We start from the raw sequence: 19,585 nt of genomic DNA, 5'->3' as shown, positions 1-19,585 counted from the left end.
AAACCACTGAGTGAAGGCTGATCGAGAACAGGATATTCATATGATCTCAGTGTGTCTCCCCAGAGAGTCTGTATTAATTACAAATGGAAAATGGTGCCATTCCCTGGAGAAACAGGACACACGCCACCTTTATCAAGTGATCAAGCCCTCACATCACCAATAATGGAACCAACTGGCATTACGTGCTTCCTGCTGTGACACAACTGTAAGTGCATTCTGCTAAAAACTTTAATCTGGGGACTTCCCTGGTGACGCAGTGGTTAAGAATCTGCCTGCCACTGAAGGGGACACGGGTTCGAGCCCTGGTCCGGGAAGATCCCACATCTTCCCGGACGAGGGCAGATCTTCCCGGACCAGGGCTTAGGCACGGAGCAACTAAGCCCATGTGCCACAACTACTGAAGACCGCGCACCTAGAGCCCAGGCTCTGCAACAAGAGAAGCCACTGAAATGAGAAGCCCGCGCATCACAACGAAGAGTAGCCCCTGCTCACCGCAACTAGAGAAAGCCCGTGCACAGCAACGAAGACCCAAGGGGGCCCAAAATAAAATTAATTAATTAATTAATTTTTAAAAAATCCTTGACTCTAATCAAGGGGGGTTGGGGGAGCAGGGGGCTCTTCCTTAATCTGAATACAAAGTGAATATTAGCTAACAGTTTTGCATTAATGTTAAATCTCGGATATGAAAATGGTATTGAAGTCATGTAGGACAAAGTGTTTGATCCTAGGAGATACATGCTGAAGTATTTATGATAGATATCTGCAACTCAGTTTTAAAATGAACAGAAAGAGAACAGCCCCAAACTACCATTAGAAGGTTCGCGCGTGCGCACAGCCCTCTTTCGAGACACGATTTCGCGCAGCTAGAGGGTCAGATTGGGCGCCACTAGGAGGAAATACGTAACGGCGGTTTCCGGTGACCGCGTACGCGTCCAAGGCAGCGGGATGGAGGAGGTGCCTCACGGTGAGCGCGCGGAGGGGGCGTGGGGGGCGGGCCTGAAAGGACAGGAGCCACTCTAACTGTGATCTTGTCTCCGTGCAGACTGTCCCGGGGTCGGCAGCGCCCAAGCAGGTCGAGGGGCCTCATGTCAGGGGTGCCCCAACCAGGGACTCTGCGCTTCTGGAGCTGGTGCCGCTCCGGACCCGGGTGAGGAAGGGGCAAGGCTTCAACGGGAAGTGAGAAGCGCTGTCCTGGAAGAGGCGGGACGTGGGCGGGGTGTGGATGGTGTTGGGATAGGGGCCTTAAGGATGAGGGGCAGGGGCCCAGAGGAGGCGGGTCGTGGAGTTGTCTTCAGGATAAGGGGCGGGACTTGAGGGATGAGTGACAGGAGCGGGGCCCAGAGGGTCAGGGCTTTTAAAAGGCTAGGAGAGGAGAAAATTGGCGGGGTGGGGCGGAGCCTGAACCCGTGACTGGCGTGCAGTCAAAAGGGGTCTCAGGAGGGGCGGGGCATGGGAGAAAGTCGTGGGAGGTGAGGGGTGGGACCAGCGGTTTGAGTGACAGTAACTGGAAGTGGTTGGGAGGAGGCCGGCACCAGAGGAAATAGGGTATGAACTTTGAAGACAGGAGCTTAGGCTTTAATCCTAGCTCCGCCAGCTGTTTTCTTTGGACAAAATTTCCTTCCTTTTGAGGAGCGATTCTCCCATTAATTCAACAGAAGTATTTATTGATCACTTGCAGGCACAGTGCTCTGTGCTGGGGATACAGCTATGAATGAGACAGATGAGGTGATTAAAAAGCCTTAACCTCTCTGAGCCTCTGTTTCCTCATCAAAAATAGGGGAGAAATAGTTACAGTGTTGTTTTAGGGATTTGAACTAGGATGAAATATTGAAAGCATAGTAAATGTGTAATAGTGATAGTTATCAGTGACAGGTAACTAAGTGCCTGCAATTTGTCCGTTTCTCACTCTTGGCACTACTGACCCTCAGGGTTGGATAATTCTTTGTGGTGGGGATGTCTGCCCTGTTTCTCTGCCCTGAACATTTAGCAGCATCCCTGGCCTCTACCCACTACATGCCAGCAACACTCCTTCCTGTGACAATCAAAAATATCCCGAGACATTGCCAGATGTGCCCTGGTGGGGTTTGCCCGCAGATTGGGAATCATTGCTGTATTGAAAGCTCTGTTCTGGAACTGGGAATATAGTGTGAACACTTCAGAGTTCCCCCCTTCATGGACTTTATTATTCTAGTAGGTGAGACAAACAAACCGATAAATACGGAAATGTCAGATGTACTCGTAGCCTTGGGTTTTGTTTTGTTTGGTTTTGGTTTGGGGTTTTTTGGTAGCACTTATTACTACCATTGATGAGGTGCTGTTTCACTCACGATCCCTTGAAATAGCCCAAGGACTTAGCTCCTTCCAGCCCGTTGGAAGAGTGACATTCAGAGAGGCACAAATATCATATGATATCGCTTATATGTAGAATCTAAAAACATGGTACAAATGAACTTATTTACAAAACAGAAATAGAGTCACAAATGAGAAATAGAGAAAACAAACTTATGGTTACCGTGGGGGAAAGGAAGGGGAGGGATAAATTGGGAGATTGGGATTGACATATACACACTACTATATATAAAATAGATGACTAATAAGGACCCACTGTGTAGCACAGAGAACTCTACTCAATACTCTGTAATGGCCTATGTGGGAAAAGAATCTAAAAAAGAGTGGATATATATATAACTGATTCACTTTGCTGTACACCTGAAACTAACACAACATTGTAAATCAACTATACTCCAATAAATATTTTTTAAAAATAAAAAAAGATTGAGTCAGGGGCTTGGTCATCTGAATTGCTTTCTTTGCAGCCATAGAGGAAATCAAAGAAAAAATGAAGACCGTGAAACACAAGATCTTGGTGTTGTCTGGGAAAGGCGGCGTTGGGAAAAGCACATTCAGTGCCCACCTGGCCCACGGCCTAGCGGAAGATGAAAACACACAGGTGGGACCTTAAGGAAAAACTGGGAGAGGCTCGTGTCTTAGGGCTCATGATGGCTCCTAGGGAGCTGATTCGTTAGTGTCAGTTTATCTGGCCTCTTTGGAATCTAGATCCCTCCAGAGAGAACGAGGAAATGCAAGGCAGTCGAGCAATGAAATGAATATTTCATTGGATTCTCTAGCCATGAACATGGCTAGCAGGTGTACATTTCTCTTGGCTTGCTGATTATTTATTATGTTAAGTTCAGGCTTCTTTCTCTTTATGAACCCCTTCTGCCTTTTTCTAGGTCAGGGGTCTACCAACGATAGCCTGTGGTCAAATCCAGCCCATCTCCTGTCTTTTTATGGCCTGTGAGCTATGAATGGTTTTTACATTTATAAATGGTTGCTTTTACAGTGTTACATTAGTACTTCTGAATCCTTGATTTTGCCCACAAAGCCTAAAATACTTTCCATTTGGCCCTTGAAGAAAACGCTTGCCAACCCCTGCACTAGGCCATTCACTTACACCCACGTACACAGAGGAGCTTGAAAACTCAAATTCCCCAGTACTGCTCACAGGATTTCAGCTTTAATAAAAGGTGTGGTAGGGTGAGGAAGAAAAAAATTACTTTTACCAAAAAGATGAAATGGAAATTTGCAGTACCTGTGATTTAAAAAATACAGGTTATTCATTGGGACTCATGATGGTTTTGCACTGATCTTAGGAAATGATCCCAATATTCACTTCGATTACAATTTTATACCTAATGAAACCATGAATGCTGTGGGGTTGTTTTGTTTTGTTTTTTTAACACAGAACACGTTCTACCATTTGTTTTTGCCAAAATGAAATTATGTTCAAAATTCTAATTGAAAAAAAATACATATATACATACCAGAACTGCTAGAGAATCATCGGTGTCCCTTAGACGCCACTGCCCAACACGTTGAGCCCTGAAATACAAGCCGTGGTGAGAACTTGTGTGTTGGTGCTGTGTGTGCACTGGGTGAGAGAGCCCGCCACACGCTCTGTGTGGATCACAAGCTCTGCTGTTTTTCCGCCAGAGTGCTGTTTGGGGCCTGCAGAGGAGTTCCGTGTAACGTGGAAACAATTTTATTGTGTTCATGTTGAAAGCCATTCCCAACCATTCCAGTTCTTTTCTTGGTCTTGATGCGTGCCTTCTTTCCATACACTGATATATTTTTGAAAATTAGGTTTTGTCTTTGTGCATTTTGAATGTTGAAATTTATTTTTATATAAATAAGGGCTAACTTTCAGTTCACATTTATAACTGGCAAATGACCTTTCACTTTTGTTTGGCTTTTTTTTTTTTAAGATAGTGCTAGTGGGGAGTGTAAAGGTATGTTTAATTTAATATTGACATTTCAAAACTGCCACATATTGCCAGTTATTCTTTTTTAAACTCTAATAACTGGATAAATTTCATATTTTCTACTTGTGTGAGATAAACCATTCTATTCCAGTGTGAAATAGCACCCTAAATTCTTAATAAAATAAAGGCTTTGTTTCCTCCACAAAAAAACCCAGTAAAGGTAGCTACCGTGGGCAGGGGGATCAAGCCCACCATTCCGACCTGCCCTCAATATGCTTGAGCGTTTGAGCATGTGCGTGCGCGCACACCCCCCCCCAACACACACACACAGATAAACAGTGGCCTCTCAGATACCTCACCAAAGGCTCCAGGAATATATTTTTTTTTAATCGTTGAGTTAAGAAAGTAGAGTTTACTTCAGGGGTCAGCAGACTTTTTATATAAAGAACAGATGGTAAATATTTTAGGCTTTGTATGCTATACAGTTTCTGTAGCAACTATTCAGTTCTTCCCTTGAACATGAAAGCAGCCATAGACAACCTGTGAACAAATGAGTGTGGCTGTGTTCTAATAAAACTTTGAATTTCACATAATTTGAATTTCATAATTTTCATGCTGTCATGAAATAAATGTATTCTTTTGATTTTTTTTCCCCCAACTCTAAAAACATAATAGCCATTCTTAGCTATGGGCTGTACAGAAACAGGTGGCATTCTGGGTTTGGCCCCTGGGTTGTAGTTTGCCGGCCCCTGGTTTGGTTTGTAGCTCCAGAAACACTAGTGCTGGCTGGGGAAGAACTTCTTTGGGGGAGGATTGAAACCTTGGGGAGGCCGTGGCCTTCTTGGGACAGTGCAGAGGCTGGGCTAGGAGACCTGTAAAGCTTGGTGTTTCTCTCACTAGGGCTCTGAACCCTGCTTATTACTCATTTCTCTTCGGATCATTTTATGACGTGTGGAGCTGCTTTTGTTGGCCTACATGACTGACATGGACTTCTCTGGAATCTGGTATCTGTTACCCAAGATGTGCTCTAGGCATCTGGGGAAAGGGAGAAGTGACTGGCAGGGGACAGCTGGGCAGGCTCGTGGGAGAAGGCGGCCTTGGACTCTGATGGCGGCTGATGGGATGTGGCGGGAGGAGGTGGAGGCAGAGGCGCAGAGCTGGGACCGCCGGGGCAGACAGGGCTGGGCAGGCAGGGCTGCTGCTGCTGCAGCAGAGGGGCCGAGGGTGAGGCTCAGCCTGAGCCAGACCTGGGAGGCTTTAACACCCTGGGAAGATATTCCAGCGGGAAAGAGGCATGGTTTGAGGGTTGCTATAGCAGCAGCCGAGTGTGTGATCGAGTGTCGTCAGAGGGTGACAGTAAACCAGCGGGAGTTGTTGCTCTTGTCTCCATGAGAGGCCACGAGGACACAACCGGGGCAGTGCTGGAACCAACGGCAGGAACAAATGGAGCAGCAGGGCCTCCAACTCTTGGAGAAGAGGGAGGGTAGAAGTCTAGCTGAGCGTTTGGGGCAGGAGGTGGGTGCAGTCTAGCGTGGTGGCCAAGAACACAGGCTCTGGAGTCGGTCTGCCCACGATCACATCCCAGTGCCGCCGATACCACTGCTGTGACCTTGGGCAGGTTATCAGACTGTCTCTGCCTCAGTTTTCTCATCTGTAAAATGGGACTCAGGACCGAGTGAGATGATGCACGTAACTGTAAAATGCTTAACACGATGCCGGATGAATAGGAAGTGCTCAATAAATGTCCCTGATAGAATATGTAGGGGTGAAGACTGTTTCTGCTTTGGTGATAATGAGTTTGTAGCCCACCCAGAGTCCAGTGCCCAGCAGGTTCAAATATACTTGCCCATCTGTTTTTCTGTTAGTCAACAATCCTTTGCCGTCTGAGGGTCAAGTTTGTATTGGCCAGTTGGTCAGCCAAGAAATCTGTTTTCTGCGATGATCCATGTTACCCAGAATAATCTTTGCTTTCAGAAGCTGTCAGGCATTTTCTTAAACAGCTGTCTGGAGATGTGCTTTAACCAGGCCAGCTACAAGGAACCACTTTTGAATAGACAGCTGTTTACATAGAATCACGCTTCTGTGTTGTTACGTTCTGAAGTCCCACTGCGCACACGTTGAAACTTTGCAGTAGACTGAAGGGAAGCTCACCAGCTGTGTGGAAACATGGCTAGATGAGCTGGATTTTTTTTCTTGCAGTGGTGCTTAAAAACAAAAAGTCAGGGCTTCCCTGGTGGCGCAGTGGTTGAGAGTCCGCCTGTCGATTCAGGGGACACGGGTTCATGTCCCGGTCCGGGAGGATCCCACATGCCGCGGAGCGGCTGGGCCCGTGAGCCATGGCCGCTGAGCCTGCGCACCCGGAGCCTGTGCTCCGCAACGGGAGAGGCCACAACAGTGAGAGGCCTGTGTACCGCCAAAAAAAAAAAAAAAGTCAGCACTTAAGAAAGTCTGTCTCCCCTCAGGCAGACCTACTGGTGACAGAAAACATCACTGTCTCCAAAGGGTGCCCGGCATGGGCACAGAGTACACACCGAGTGTCTTGTTGACTAAAGTCAAGCAGCTCACACCCCTCCCTGCCCTAAATTCAGCAGGATGGTGAGGACCGCCCTGTCCTTTTCTGCCTGCCGCCTGGTGGCAGCTCATTACTGACTGCAAGCAAGGCTGTTCCATGATAGCACTTGGTTAGGCAGGTGTCTGATGGTTTGCAGAGGGCCTGATTCGCAGGGTAGCCCCTGACTAATCACAGGTGGGCTGGGGAATGTGCAGGTTGGGGCGAAGGGAGGAGGAGGAGCCTCTATGGCGCAGACCCGAGCTGTGAGACATCCAAGAATCACATGCCTTCTTCCCACCGCAAGAGTCAGCAGCTCCCGTCAGGTCCCAGCTTATCATCCTGCCCTGTGAGCTGAAAGGCAAGCTGTGTCATTAAAAGGTCCAGGCTATAGTGTCTGAGGCCCTCTCTGGGGCTTGTAGACTCGAGGGCTGGAAGGAGCCTAATGATCTCCTGAAACACTGATTTCGCAGATCAGAAGCTCAGACAGATCGGGGAGGAGAAGCAGCTTGTGCGAGGTGACACAGCCTCAGAGCGCCAGGCGTTAGTACTGAGCCCGCTTCCCGTGACCTCTTCTTAAGTGGAAGTATGGGGCGCTGGGTAGGGAACGCTGTGGATCCTGACAGCCCTGCAGCACCCACTCCACCACTTTCTAGCTGGGAGAGGGTGTGGCAAAGCCTCTTCCCATCAGTCTTCTAGCACCTTCCACAGACCCTGTGAGGATTAATGCAGGCGTGTTTCTTCCAGCTGGGGTTCTCTGGTGTAACTGGGGCAGAAAGGGAATTAATTGGATGGATATGGGGGTAGCGGCAGGATCAGCAGAATGTCTGAAGGGGGCAGGACACGGCCGCTGGAGAGCTGGGTAGCAGGAATGTGCCACAGCCCTTTCAGGTTCCACCGCAGACTGAGTGCATGTGATCTCTTTCTTGTATCATTTCACTCAAGATACCCACTTGGTTGTGTGGAAGAGGGGGTGTAATTCCTCAAAAGGAAACTGATTAAACTGTTCCCAAAAGAGAGCGAGATTTTCTAGACCAAGTGGCTAGAAACTCGAGATTATTGACGAAAGTCTCCGTTAGGGTCGTAGCGATGGTATAATTTCCCAGGTTGTGAGGCTCTGATGTAAAACGTCTGGATCATTAACCACACATCAGCCTGAAGCATCAAGAAGGCCAAGGAAGTCAGGTCTTCAGGATGAGGTCTTCACCCTGATGGGTCTTCAGGGTGAGCGTTGTTCTGTTGCATTCTTCTTGAGGTCCAGCAGAGGGCACGTGAGGCAAACGACTATCCAGTGTATGAAGGAACCGCTTTCCTGACCTGGTGTGAAGTCATGTGAGGATCATAGGAGGTTGTCCAGAGGATTGAAGAGGAAAGCAAGAAACTAACTTGGGGCAAGTTAGAAGTTACCCAGAGGTGCTCTACTTTGGATCTAAGATGTGAGAGCTTTCAAGATGAACACGGCCCTGCTCTTTAGAAGGTTTCTGAAGGCTGTCTCAGACCTTTCCATGAACCAGATGGGGAAAGCAGGGCGTTGGGGGTAGAAGGAGTCATCCAAAGCTGCACGTATCACTAGCAAAGAACTTCTGTAGATTTCCTTATTTTCACATTCTTTTTTAGAAGTTGAGCCTAAGCCATCATTAACCTTCAGCATGACAGGAAAACAGGGCTTGGTCAGAGCTCAGCTAGAGGGTCCACTCTGGCCCTCCTCGCCAGGCCCCGGGGTAGTGGGAAGAGCCCTGGCGTTGGAGTCCAGAGACCTCAGTTCATGTCCCAGCTCTGCTTCTTGCTCGTTGAACAAGTCTCTGGGCCTCTCTGAACCTCAGTTTCCTCTTCTGTAAAGCAGAGATAATGATCCCAAACACACAGACAGGCGCGTGCACGCGCACACGCACGCGCGCGCACACACACACACACACACACACACCCAATACATGGTAAGGGCCACGTAAACAGTGGCTGGGCCTGAATCGACCTGATACCCTGGACCATAAGCTCAGCCTGAAAATAGGCCATACTGAGGGTGGCTGGGGTGCAGCAGGGGCATGGGCGGAGCGCCGGGGGTGTTGGTGTACTTTGCAGGTTCTTGTTAGGAGTTTCGTCTGTGTCTCTGTGGCCCAGAAGATAAATGCTGTAACTCTCCCTCATGAGATTCCGCTCGGTCCAAGTTCAACCCAGTTTTTCTTCACCTTCTCCCCTCCCTCCTTTTCCTGGAACCCCGTCCCCTCCCGATTGTGCACATCTGGAGGATTGTACATCTGCTGATATCGCGTCTCCTCTTTTCCCCAGGTGGCTCTTCTAGACATTGATATATGCGGGCCGTCGATTCCCAAGATCATGGGATTGGAAGGAGAACAGGTAATAGTGACAAGAAAAAACGCAGGGAAGTATTTTCTTATGGTAAACTATAGCGCCAAGCCTCTAACCCTAAGCCAGGGGGTCAGCGGAGCCCATGCCTTTTTACCTGGACGTGACGAGATCAGGTAAATGTTCACTAGACCGCCTGTCTCCTTTTAACAACAGCCGTGAGTTTGGGGGCGGTGTGGATTATAGTTAAGTTCATCCAAACCTTCTGAGAATTGTTAGTTTCAATGCCTTCTTAGAAGGGAAGGGAAACAATACGTCAAATGCAGAAGTCAGACACAGAAACTTAGCCCTGGCTAGACCAGGGCTGGCTAGGGTTCTGTACTCTGGAAGCAAGGGAATATTTCTGCTCCTGTGGTCACCAGAGGGGAAGTGAGACTGCGAGGCAGGCGAAGAATGCGGGCGGGGGTGGAGCAGCACGTGCTCTCCCTCCCTTCTAGGTGGCACAGAGCCATCTGAGAAAGGGTTCCCCTGCGGGGTGCATTGAAGCCCGGCTGGAGGACTAGGCTTTTCCTGGGGTGTTGGGATCCATACATTATTTACTGAAACGCTGGGTGCTGAGGTTCAGAGGAGAACAAGGCAGATAAAGACCCTACCCTTGTGGGAGGGGCAGGTGGTAATAGGACACTAAGCAGGGTAAGGGGACAGACGGCAGGGCAGGGTGGCCAGGGGAGCTGCTCTTCGGGAGGGGGTGGTCAAGGGCACCCTGCTCAGAGAACCCAGAGAAGGGTGCGCTGGGATGGGGAGCGCGTGCAGGAGTGTCCTCGTGTCCTCAGCAAAGCGGCCCACGGGGACGGGGCAGAGTGACGGGGTGGCAGAGAGTAGCCAGAGGCAGATGGAGCCAGTCCTTGGGGACCCTGCTCAGGGCTTGGGACTTGCTTCTGCCGCGCTGGGAAGCAGCAGGAATCACAGTTCTGAGCACGTACTGGCGAGCAGCGAGCTCTGGAGCACGTGCCCCCAGCACAGGGGTCCGTTACCGTGAGTCACGTGCGTGTACTACTCACTGGGCCAGGACACAGGTAGTTATAAAAATGGAAAATTTTAAATGGTGACATAAAACAGAAGTTCTGCTGTTTTCTCCTCCTGTGCTATCGGATCATCGTGTTTACCCCTCTTTCAAAACCAGTGACTTAGAGAATTAGTATTAATAGGAATCAATGGTTTTTTTTTTTTAAGTATGACTTCAAAGCCGGTGACAAAGGACCCCACGTTATCTGATTGCAATTCTGTGAAATGTCGGCAGCAGGCACATCTGTAGACACAGTAGATCCGTGGTCACCTAGGACTGGGGGGAAGTGTGGGGATCGGGGGTGACACTTAGGGGGTGCAGGGTCTCTTCTAAGAGTAACGAAAGTGTTCTAATGTTGATTGTGGCGATGGATGTACAATTCTGTGAATATCCTGAAGCCATTTAATTGTACGGTTTAAATGGGTGAGTTGTGTGGTATGTGAATTATATCTCAAAAGACTGTTGAAAAAAGTAAGAATTCATCAGGAAAAATGGGCTTTCTGTTTTGGGTCCAGCGTTACTTGAACTGTAAATCTAAGGTTGATGTGTGGTTGGAAGTTGCGTAAGTTCCTGTTTCATAGTAAAGCGTCGATGCGGACTTGAACCCTGGCAGTTAGTGAACACCTACTGCGAGGAAAGGGTCTGGGGTCTTGAAGTAGCCCAAGCTTCCCGCTGACACCACTTCCCCAGTCGTTGTCCCCCGGGGGCAGCAGCTCAGCCCTGAAGTTCACACCACTGATGGGAGGGTTCTGTGTCTCCGGTTTCACTAAAGGTCATCCCTCCACTCCTGGACTTGTACAGAGACCGCCTCGCTGCTCCAGTTACCTGCATCTTCTCAGCAACCCCCGACTGATTTCTGTCACACTTTTAAAATATCCCAAATTATATTCGGACTCCGGTAACATCGGTCCCCTGACCAGATAGATATCTAAGCAGTTGCCAAATAACCCAACCTGGGAGGGAAAAAGCAAATGAATTCTATCATCCATAACCCAGCCCCTGACCCCGCTCTGTTCACCCCCTATTAAGAATTTAGTGGTAGCATTTAAGACAATGAACTGTAATTTATAAAACTGCCTTCTTACTGCGTAAACTTTGTCTGCGAGAGAAGCGTGACCAGGGCGTATAATTTCTCACAAATAAGTGTGGGCTTCTGTTCCTGCAGGTTCACCAGAGTGGCTCGGGCTGGTCTCCAGTGGTGAGTGCTGACCCCCTTTTCTTCAGGATCTCTTGTCGTATGTGTACATAAAGGGTTGTAACTCTTTATCGTCAACAGATATTTATTGAGGCACTTTCCTAGGCACAGGGAATCCAGTTCCAACCTGGGATTGGCACACTTTTTCTGTAAAGGCTCAGAGAGTAAATATTTCCAGTTTGTGGGCCATACAGTTGCCACCGTCATGGCTGGAAAGTAGTGATAAGCAAATGAATGACCGTGGCCGTTTTCCAATAAAACTTTATACAAAACCAGAAGTGGGGCCATAGTTTGCCAACCCAGGTTAAGATAGTAAAGGAGACGAGGTTTGTTTATTTCAGCTGAGTTCACCGTCATTGCCGCATAGGGCCGTATGGTGACTCTTTCAATCCCCCCCAATGTGGTAACCTTTTTTTTTAATGATTTTTTTCGAAAAAAGAAAAGATTTAAGGATTCAAAGAGTGAATATACTCACAGATCACACAGTAATTTTGTCCCCCCCAATTTTTCTCAGCCAGAGCTCAGACAAAAGACATAGGGAAGTGCCTTGCACTGTGGTTTTAAGTAAAATGTTTCTTGCGTCATCCTTTCTAGTTCCTGGAAGACAACTTGGGGGTGATGTCGGTGGGTTTCTTGCTCAGCAGCCCCGATGATGCCGTTATCTGGAGGGGACCAAAGAAAAATGGTTTGCCACTCTGCTTTCTGTCTCTTATCACGTCCTTCCAAGGGCAGAATTGCATCCCGTCCTATCAGGATGGCCTCAGGCTCATCCTGCTGGGCTTCATAGAGTATTATTTTTATGCATCTGGTTGCCTCTTCACTGGTTGAAGAGAGCCAACAGAAATACCAATTTTATTTAATGAAATGTTATAATTTTAAAAATCTATTAGGGTTTTTCTCTCCTGAAAATCTACCTAACCCTGAAATTATTCCTAAGGAGGTTTGTGTTCTTATTTGTGTCAAAGAGAGAAGTATGTGAGGTGACATCAGTAGCAGGTTGACTAGGCATTGAGGCTGCAGGTGATGATGCGAAAGCGCCCATCTGGGCGAGGTTCCTCAGCCTCGGTGCTGTTGGCGTTCTGAGCCAGATAATTCCTTGTTTGGGGAGGGTGGGCTGTCCTCCACGTCACAGGGGCTTAGTAGTACCCTGGCCCCTGTGTGCCAGAGGGGAGTAGAACTCCCACCCTAGTCACTGACAGGCAGACGTGTCCCAGACGTTACCAAACACCACTGATTGAGAGCACAGGTGATCCGTACATAAAGGTCACGAGCTGTGCTTCTGTAAAGAGAGTCAGAGGACGGGAGAGAGGAGGCATCCCCGCGGCTTCTCCCTGCAGGCATGATCAAGCAATTCCTCCGAGACGTGGACTGGGGCGAGGTGGACTATCTCATCGTGGACACGCCACCCGGGACGTCGGACGAACACCTCTCGGCTGTGCAGTACCTGGCCGCCGCGCACATCGATGGGGCGGTCATCATCACCACGCCGCAGGTGTGCCAGGGCCCCCCACCCCGGAAGGTCTCTTTCTCCGCTGGCCCGAGACCCTGGGCTCTTCAGCACACCCTGACTGAGATCCGCAGAAACCTTACGTTTATCTTCGGTCCAGCCACTGTCAGCGGACAGGGAGGCATTAGGTGGCAGGGGCAGGGGTGGGGGCCAGGGGCGCCTGGCCCGAGGATGGCGCTGGAGAGAAGACGAATTTGTCGTTAGGAATGTTTCCTACTGAATTTTTAAAGAGAGGCTGGGGCCCACCCTTAGACCAGCAGTGCTCTCAAGAGTAGGTCCCAAAGAAATGACCTATGAGAACAGTGGAGTGGGGACGTCCGCTCTGATGTGGGTGCTGACAGTGGGCAGGGCTTTCCACATGGGGCAGGGGCACATGGGAACTCTGTGCTTTCTATGAACCTAAAACCGCTCTAAAAGTCAAGTCTAAAGCAACAGCAACAATCGAGTTGACACAAGGATGGCCTCTCTGATACCATGTTTACTGTGAAAGGAAAGAGAGTCCCCTTGGGTTCAGGAGGAGGGGAGCGGACCGAGCAGATGCCGGCCCTTCTCCAGAAAGCCTGGGGGGATGCCCCATGTTTGTGCACCTCTGTATGTAACTTCTCTAGAAAACGTGACTTCAGGCTGGGGATGCCCACTTTCTCAGAGCCCTGCACATCCAGCAGCTGGCTTTCTTTAGGGGTCATTTTTCTTTTTTCTTTTTTTTGTGAGAACTGCATTTTTTTAAAATTATAACATCTTTATTGGAGTATAATTGCTTTACAGTGGTGTGTTAAGTTTCTGGGGGGTCATTTTTGACAAAGCAGGGCTTGTAGAGGATACCAGGGAGAGAATCACAGCTGCACTGAGGTGAGACGCTTAGTAACAGCCATTTACTTTCTAGCTAAATGCCCTTCCATCTGTACCCCAGCCTCAAAGGGGGCCAAACGTGGGCCTCAGGAGAATAGAGGACTCAAAGCCAGGACCCTTTGAAGGCCTGTGACCGTTAAAGCCACAAATGTTAAGGAGTAGCCATATTTGACAGCAGACAACCCTTGGACACGTGTCTGCAGTAAAATTAAATGGGGGACTGGGGTGGATACTAAGCCCTGATTATCCACAGTCCTCACGCTGTAAGATACACATTCAGAGTCCAGAAGTGAATTTGAAGGGATCCAAACCTGGTAATAGTCCTTACTTTCTTTTTGTGCATAAAGTTGCTTGGGTTCATGATAACCAGGATCAGAGGTTGGTGTACTTTTTCTGTGAAGGACTGGAGAGTAACTGTTTCAGGCTTTTCGGGTCACACGGTCTCTGTCACGGCCCTTTAGCTGTACCATTGTGGGGCGAAAGCGGCCCGAGATACTACGCAGAAGAGTGGGCCAGGCTGTGTTCCAGAAGAACTTTACTTATGAAAATAGGCAGCCAGGCGAGCCCACAGGCTGCCCGTGACCTGGAAAGCTGGGCCCACTCGGGCTCAGCCCAGTACACTGACGGGAAAGTGGAACACGGAGGTGTGTTAAAGGGTCACTTTCCTGTAGATTCGTTGTACATTGGACATTTGCCTGTTCAGGTTTATCCTTTGAGGTTTGTGGGAATAAGTAGCACCTGGAACAGGGCTCACACGTGGTCGGCACGAGACAAATACGGAACACGGGGCATGGTCTCTAACACTTCACGGTGGTGATGCCACGGCCCTGCAGCCATCCCTCCACCCCATGGATGTTCTCTTTTTATGCTTTGACTTTGACATAACTGGACTTCTTGGACCTTGACAGGAGGTGTCGCTCCAGGACGTCCGGAAAGAGATCAACTTCTGCCACAAGGTGAAGCTGCCCATCATCGGGGTGGTGGAGAACATGAGCGGCTTCATCTGCCCCAAGTGCCAGGTGAGAGTACGTCCAACCAGGTCCTGTCCTCCACGCCTGAGGAAATCGTAGGGGTGGGTCTCTGGGAAACCGTTTCTATTTTCCCCATCGCTTTGGGAAGCGGAATCAGTTAAAACCCTCTGTTGCTGATTTAATGAAAATTCTTTTCACATTCAAAATAGCCATTTTTTTAAAGTTGCTTTAAAATGTGGTCCATTCGTATGATTCTGAAATGAAATCAGGATTCCTCCCCCTTTAATTTGCCTCCCAGAAGGAGTCTCAGATATTCCCGCCCACGACTGGGGGTGCGGAGGTCATGTGCCAGGACCTGAAGGTCCCGCTTCTCGGCAAAGTGCCTCTGGATCCGCGCATAGGTGGGTGAGTCCCCGGTGGAGGCTGCACACCCTCCAGCTGAGAGGAGTAGTGAGACGCGTGGCGGAGCCTAGCCAGTAGCCGAGGGAGCAGGAGAACTTTGGGGCGGTGGGAGGGGCCTGCAGAGGAGAGGAGAGACTGGTTAGGGAGACTCCGGTGCAGGGAGGCAGGAGGAAAGGAAGTCACTAAGGGGCCGGGCCGGGCTGGGGGTGACCTGGGGAGGTGGCAAGGGGCGTGCCTTCAAGTCTTCTCTTACACAGGACTTAGGTTCTGACGGCAAGTCGGGTACAGAATTAGCCTTGGAGACTTCCGAGGAAGGTGCCCCGCATGTCCAGTGTACAGGGAAGCCCAGCGCAGCCCTCCTTGTGCCCGGCTTCCCTCGGTGAGCGTGAGGGGAAGTCGCTGGCCTGCCTCTGGGGGTCACGTTCCTCTCTGAGTGCCAGAGTCCTCCGGGGACCCCACCTCCATCCCACACTCACTGCGGGGCGTCGGCTCGCTGAGTGGAGCGGTGAGGACACCCACCGCCAGATTTGTTTCCCCACAGTAGCAGGAGTTGACCTTGCTGAGGTTAGGTGTGACCCACACCCCATGAGGAAGTGGGACAGTGAGGTTACACAGGTGCCCAGGCTTGAGGGACGCCGACAGAGACTGACGGGGCTTGGGCCCCGGTTGTTAGGAAGTGAGAGCCTCGGGAGCGCGGGCGCCGTGGGCACCTGAGGCCGAGGCCGAGGCCGTGGCAGCGGCGCTGCAGGAGAATGGAGAGGAGGTCAGGGCTGGACTGGGGCCTGCGCATTGCCAGGGAGAGGGCGACACAGAGAGGGAAAGTGCCAGGATTTGAGAGGTGACACGGACGTCCGTGCTGCCCAGTGTGAGCCACCGGGGAGACGGGGACGGCACCGAGGACTGGCCGGCTCCCTCCTGGGGCTGTGTGGAGGCGGGCGAGGCCTCGGCTTGGTCAGCGGGCTGGGGAGAGAGGTCAGGAGTGGAGGGGGACGTGCCTGCGACGGGGGGTGGGAGGTGCAGAGAGGAGGGGCTTGAGAGCGCAGCTTGGAGGAGGCCTGCCTTGAGGAGGTGGACGGGAAGAGCCCCCGAGAAGCCCAGGGGTCCTGGGGGGCAGCTCCGGAGATCGCACCTCGCTTGTTTCCATGCCCAGCAGCGCTTCTGGTATGTGGTTTCCCCGAGAAACAGAGAACTCGGCTGCTTTTCCAGCCTTCCCCGCTGCTGTAAACTGTCTTCGCATTGACCAGAGCTTCCCTCTGGGGCGTAGGAGCAGGTACCTCCCCTCACAGGCCTCCAGAGGCGGGCGGCCCACGTGAGCTTGTGGGGGACGGTGAGCGGTGGCAGCCTGAGCGGTCACCGCCATCCGCTCCAGGCGGTGCTGCCGCCTTAGTCCTTAGAGCAGCTTACAGGAGAGGCGGCCTGGCGCAGCCTCTGATTCAGTGCCGTCTGGCAGGCACAGTCCCGTGTGACAAGGTACATGTCCCCAGACCTCACCTCTGGTTGTAGCTGCAGAGAGCTGGGCCGGCGTCGGAAAGGACAGGCAGTTAATGCCGTGACATGCTGCGGCGAGGCGGGCAGGGCCAAGTGAGGTCGCTGTGACCTTCCGGAGCCGCTTTTGTCCAGTGAGGGAACAGCCATGTTACCAGGAACAGACAAGAGGCCGCGAAGGACGCGCTCAGCCCCTGTGGGAACGTGCGGCAGAGGAGCGGCTGGGCTCTGGCGCCGTGATCCTCGGCCTCCCCAGCCCCGCACGCCTGAGGGTCACACGGAAGCACGTCTGGGGCCAGGTGCCCTGGCCTAGATCTGCGCTGCCCCAGTGCTGGCTGTGGGCTCCGGCGGGTCCTTGCCAGGTGCTGAACCTCAGGCCGCACCTGCGAGGTGGGGATGGTGATGGAGCCACTGCCGGGGGCTACACGAATGGAAGGAGGGCCACGAGGGGAGCCTTGGACAGGGCTGTGCCCAAGGGGTGCCGCCTGCAGGCGACAGGCAGGAGAGGGGGAGGTTTGTGGAGATGGGGAACCGACCAGAGCGCATTTGTAAGGGGACAGGCAGGTCCTCTGGGGAAGGGAGGACGAGGAGTGAGAGGACGCTGGATGAAAATCAGAAGGAAGTGGCCCCACGAGCCTGTTGTGGGACCTGTGACTTCCCAGACCCGGTCCAGCGACCGTGAACTCGGAGGCTTCCCTAGCTGCTTCCGCCACAGTTCACGGTGCCCGGGCCACATGGGGGCCCACTCTGCCCCCCATCTCGGGTGTCCCTGTCCCACCGGGCAACATGCTGGGGAGCTGAGGCAACGACTGCTCCACGGTTGGCCTGGCCAGGATCCCCCCAGGAGGCTGGGGAGCGGCTGTGGGTCGTGGAATCACTGATCCTGCTTCTCCAGCAGGGGGGCCGGGGGCAGAGGAGCCGGCAGCAGGGTCTCCCCAGGACCAGACGGTAGGGGAGCACGCCGTGTGCCCAGGGTCCCGCCCCACGCTCACCTGGATGCGAGACCACCTGTGTGTCCCGAGGAGGCACTGCCGTACACAGAGCAGATGGATTGATGCCAACCTTGAGTGACCTTCGAGATAAAATTACATGTGGAGAAAGCAATGGGCAGAATATGTGTGTCATACACTCCCAAGCATTTTTTTTAAATACACGAGTGTGTATATGTATATATATGCATATATTTCTAGAAGGATACTTGAAACACTGGTAGCCTCCTTTGAACTCATTCTTCACGGTATAACCTTTTGTATTCCATACTCTTACCGTGTGCCTTCATTATCTTTTTACTGAAAGAACGAATTGGTCTTTTAAATGCAGGTTCCTGGGCCTGCCTAGGAGCTGCTGTATCTGATCACGATGGGGGCCCCGGAACCTGCATTTGCTGCGCATGACCCAGATGACTCGCAGGCACACACACTAAACACCATCAGCCAGGTACAGGTCAGAGCTGCGAGGAAACGCTAGCCAGGGTCCCTGCTGGATGGAGGGGGGCAGGTGAGGTCCTCGAGACCCCGACATTCTGTCTCAGCTTTGATCTTCATGACAAGTGAGGTGGGCTCGATCTTCAGTGTCACGGGCACACAAAGAGCCCCAGGTTCACATCACCACTGTGCTTTCTTCATGGATTTTCTTTCCTTTGTTTTTTTAAGGTAAGAGTTGCGACAAAGGACAGTCTTTTTTGGTTGAAGCACCAGATTCACCAGCCACTTTAGCCTACAGAAGTATAATTCAGAGTAAGTGTTTCAGTGAATCTTGTGAATCCAGATGGCACGGGGCCAGGAAGTGACATAAATGAGCAGAGTGGGCTAGGTGTGAGAAGGTCCCATTCAGGTCATAAATGTCACTGCAGCCATAAGTGACCACACAGCTTTGGTGGGGACACGGGGGTAGTGAGGTCTGGGATGACTCCATCAGCCCAGGAAGCCAGGAGTCTTGAAAAATCTTCCGGTACATCAGTGTTGTGAACTAAGTCATAGTTTAAAAAACATGGTGAAGTTTATGGTATAGGAAATACACCTCAATAAAGCTATAAAAAGAAATAAAGAAGAAAAAAAAAGCATAGTGAGCCACACCAAACCCATGTGCAGGCCTGATTCAGTCAACAACAGGCAGCCGTCAGAGGCGTTGAATTTAAGGCAGAGGTGTTGGCAGTAGTTAAAGCTTTAGGCTCCCGGTTTGTGGCTGAGTTCTTTTGACCTAGTGAAATGGTGTTTAGGGTAAATCACATCATTTCCGGGATTCTTGATCTGTAGAATGGGCGAGCGTGAGGCCTCCCGCCGTGGTTATAACCACAGATGGGCAGTGGGCAGTATTGGGCTCACTTTCAGAGATTCAGGGCATCAGCCGAAATGGGACTATTGGGAGAATTAAGCCACCTGGGGACTCCACCCCATCTAGACGCGGCCTCGCCAGCACAGGGCAGGGCCACCAAGAGCCGCCACTGCTTCCTCGCCTGCTGTCTTGTTTTCCAGGAATCCAGGAGTTCTGTAGTCTGCGTCAGCCAAAAGGGGAGAACCTCGTAGGCTCCTGAAACAGGAGGACGTTAGGAACACAAGCAGCACGTCCCATCGCACCTGACCAGCTGGGTGACAGAGCAGGGGTCACAGGCAGAGAGGGACCAGCCCCAGGCATGGTGTGAAGCCACTTTTTCAGAGACACTTTAATCATCTAACATTTGTACACTTTTCTTTAGAACATATGTAAAGGGCATTCTTTACAGATGTGCCGTTTTAAAAATAAAAACATCTCAAACCTCTGCCCCAAGGCCTTCTTCATGTAAAAAACCAGCGGCTTGTGGGTCATGGAATTTTCTTCTCTGTCAGAAGCTGTTCCATTACAGAGCTTCTCACTTGAGCCTTTGCAGCCTCGGAAGATAAGCCTGAAAAAGAACCAAAGGGACAAAGGGGTGAATGTGTGGCTTCGCTGCAGATACACAGTCACAGTTTCAGACAGCATAGTGCAAATGCTGTTCCTTAGGTGGAGAAAAAATTAAA

At 51.0% G+C, this 19,585-nt stretch overlaps 1 protein-coding gene across 2 annotated transcripts; it reads left to right on the top strand.

Moving 5' to 3' along the window:
* The first annotated feature begins 881 nt into the window (after positions 1-881).
* On the top strand, positions 882-19,350 carry NUBP1 (NUBP iron-sulfur cluster assembly factor 1, cytosolic). Of its 2 annotated transcripts, none has more exons than XM_060120520.1 (11): positions 882-964; positions 1,043-1,147; positions 2,817-2,950; positions 9,097-9,165; positions 11,346-11,378; positions 11,970-12,060; positions 12,713-12,867; positions 14,640-14,750; positions 15,004-15,103; positions 18,242-18,325; positions 19,064-19,350. In XM_060120520.1, exons 1-11 carry the CDS (start codon positions 946-948, stop codon positions 19,120-19,122), a joined length of 960 nt encoding a protein of 319 aa, XP_059976503.1. In that variant the 5' UTR covers positions 882-945; the 3' UTR covers positions 19,123-19,350. The 2 variants fall into 2 exon arrangements, with proteins under 2 accessions (XP_059976503.1, XP_059976502.1); XM_060120519.1 differs by having other exon boundaries at positions 883-964; positions 15,001-15,103.
* The last annotated feature ends 235 nt before the right edge of the window (positions 19,351-19,585 follow it).

The sequence above is a fragment of the Mesoplodon densirostris genome, chromosome 16 (genome assembly GCF_025265405.1).
Source record: "Mesoplodon densirostris isolate mMesDen1 chromosome 16, mMesDen1 primary haplotype, whole genome shotgun sequence".
NCBI classification, from domain to species: Eukaryota; Metazoa; Chordata; class Mammalia; order Artiodactyla; family Ziphiidae; genus Mesoplodon; species Mesoplodon densirostris.
The sequence above is the reverse complement of the archived record's forward strand: the minus strand, read 5'-3'. Positions and strand labels throughout refer to the sequence as shown.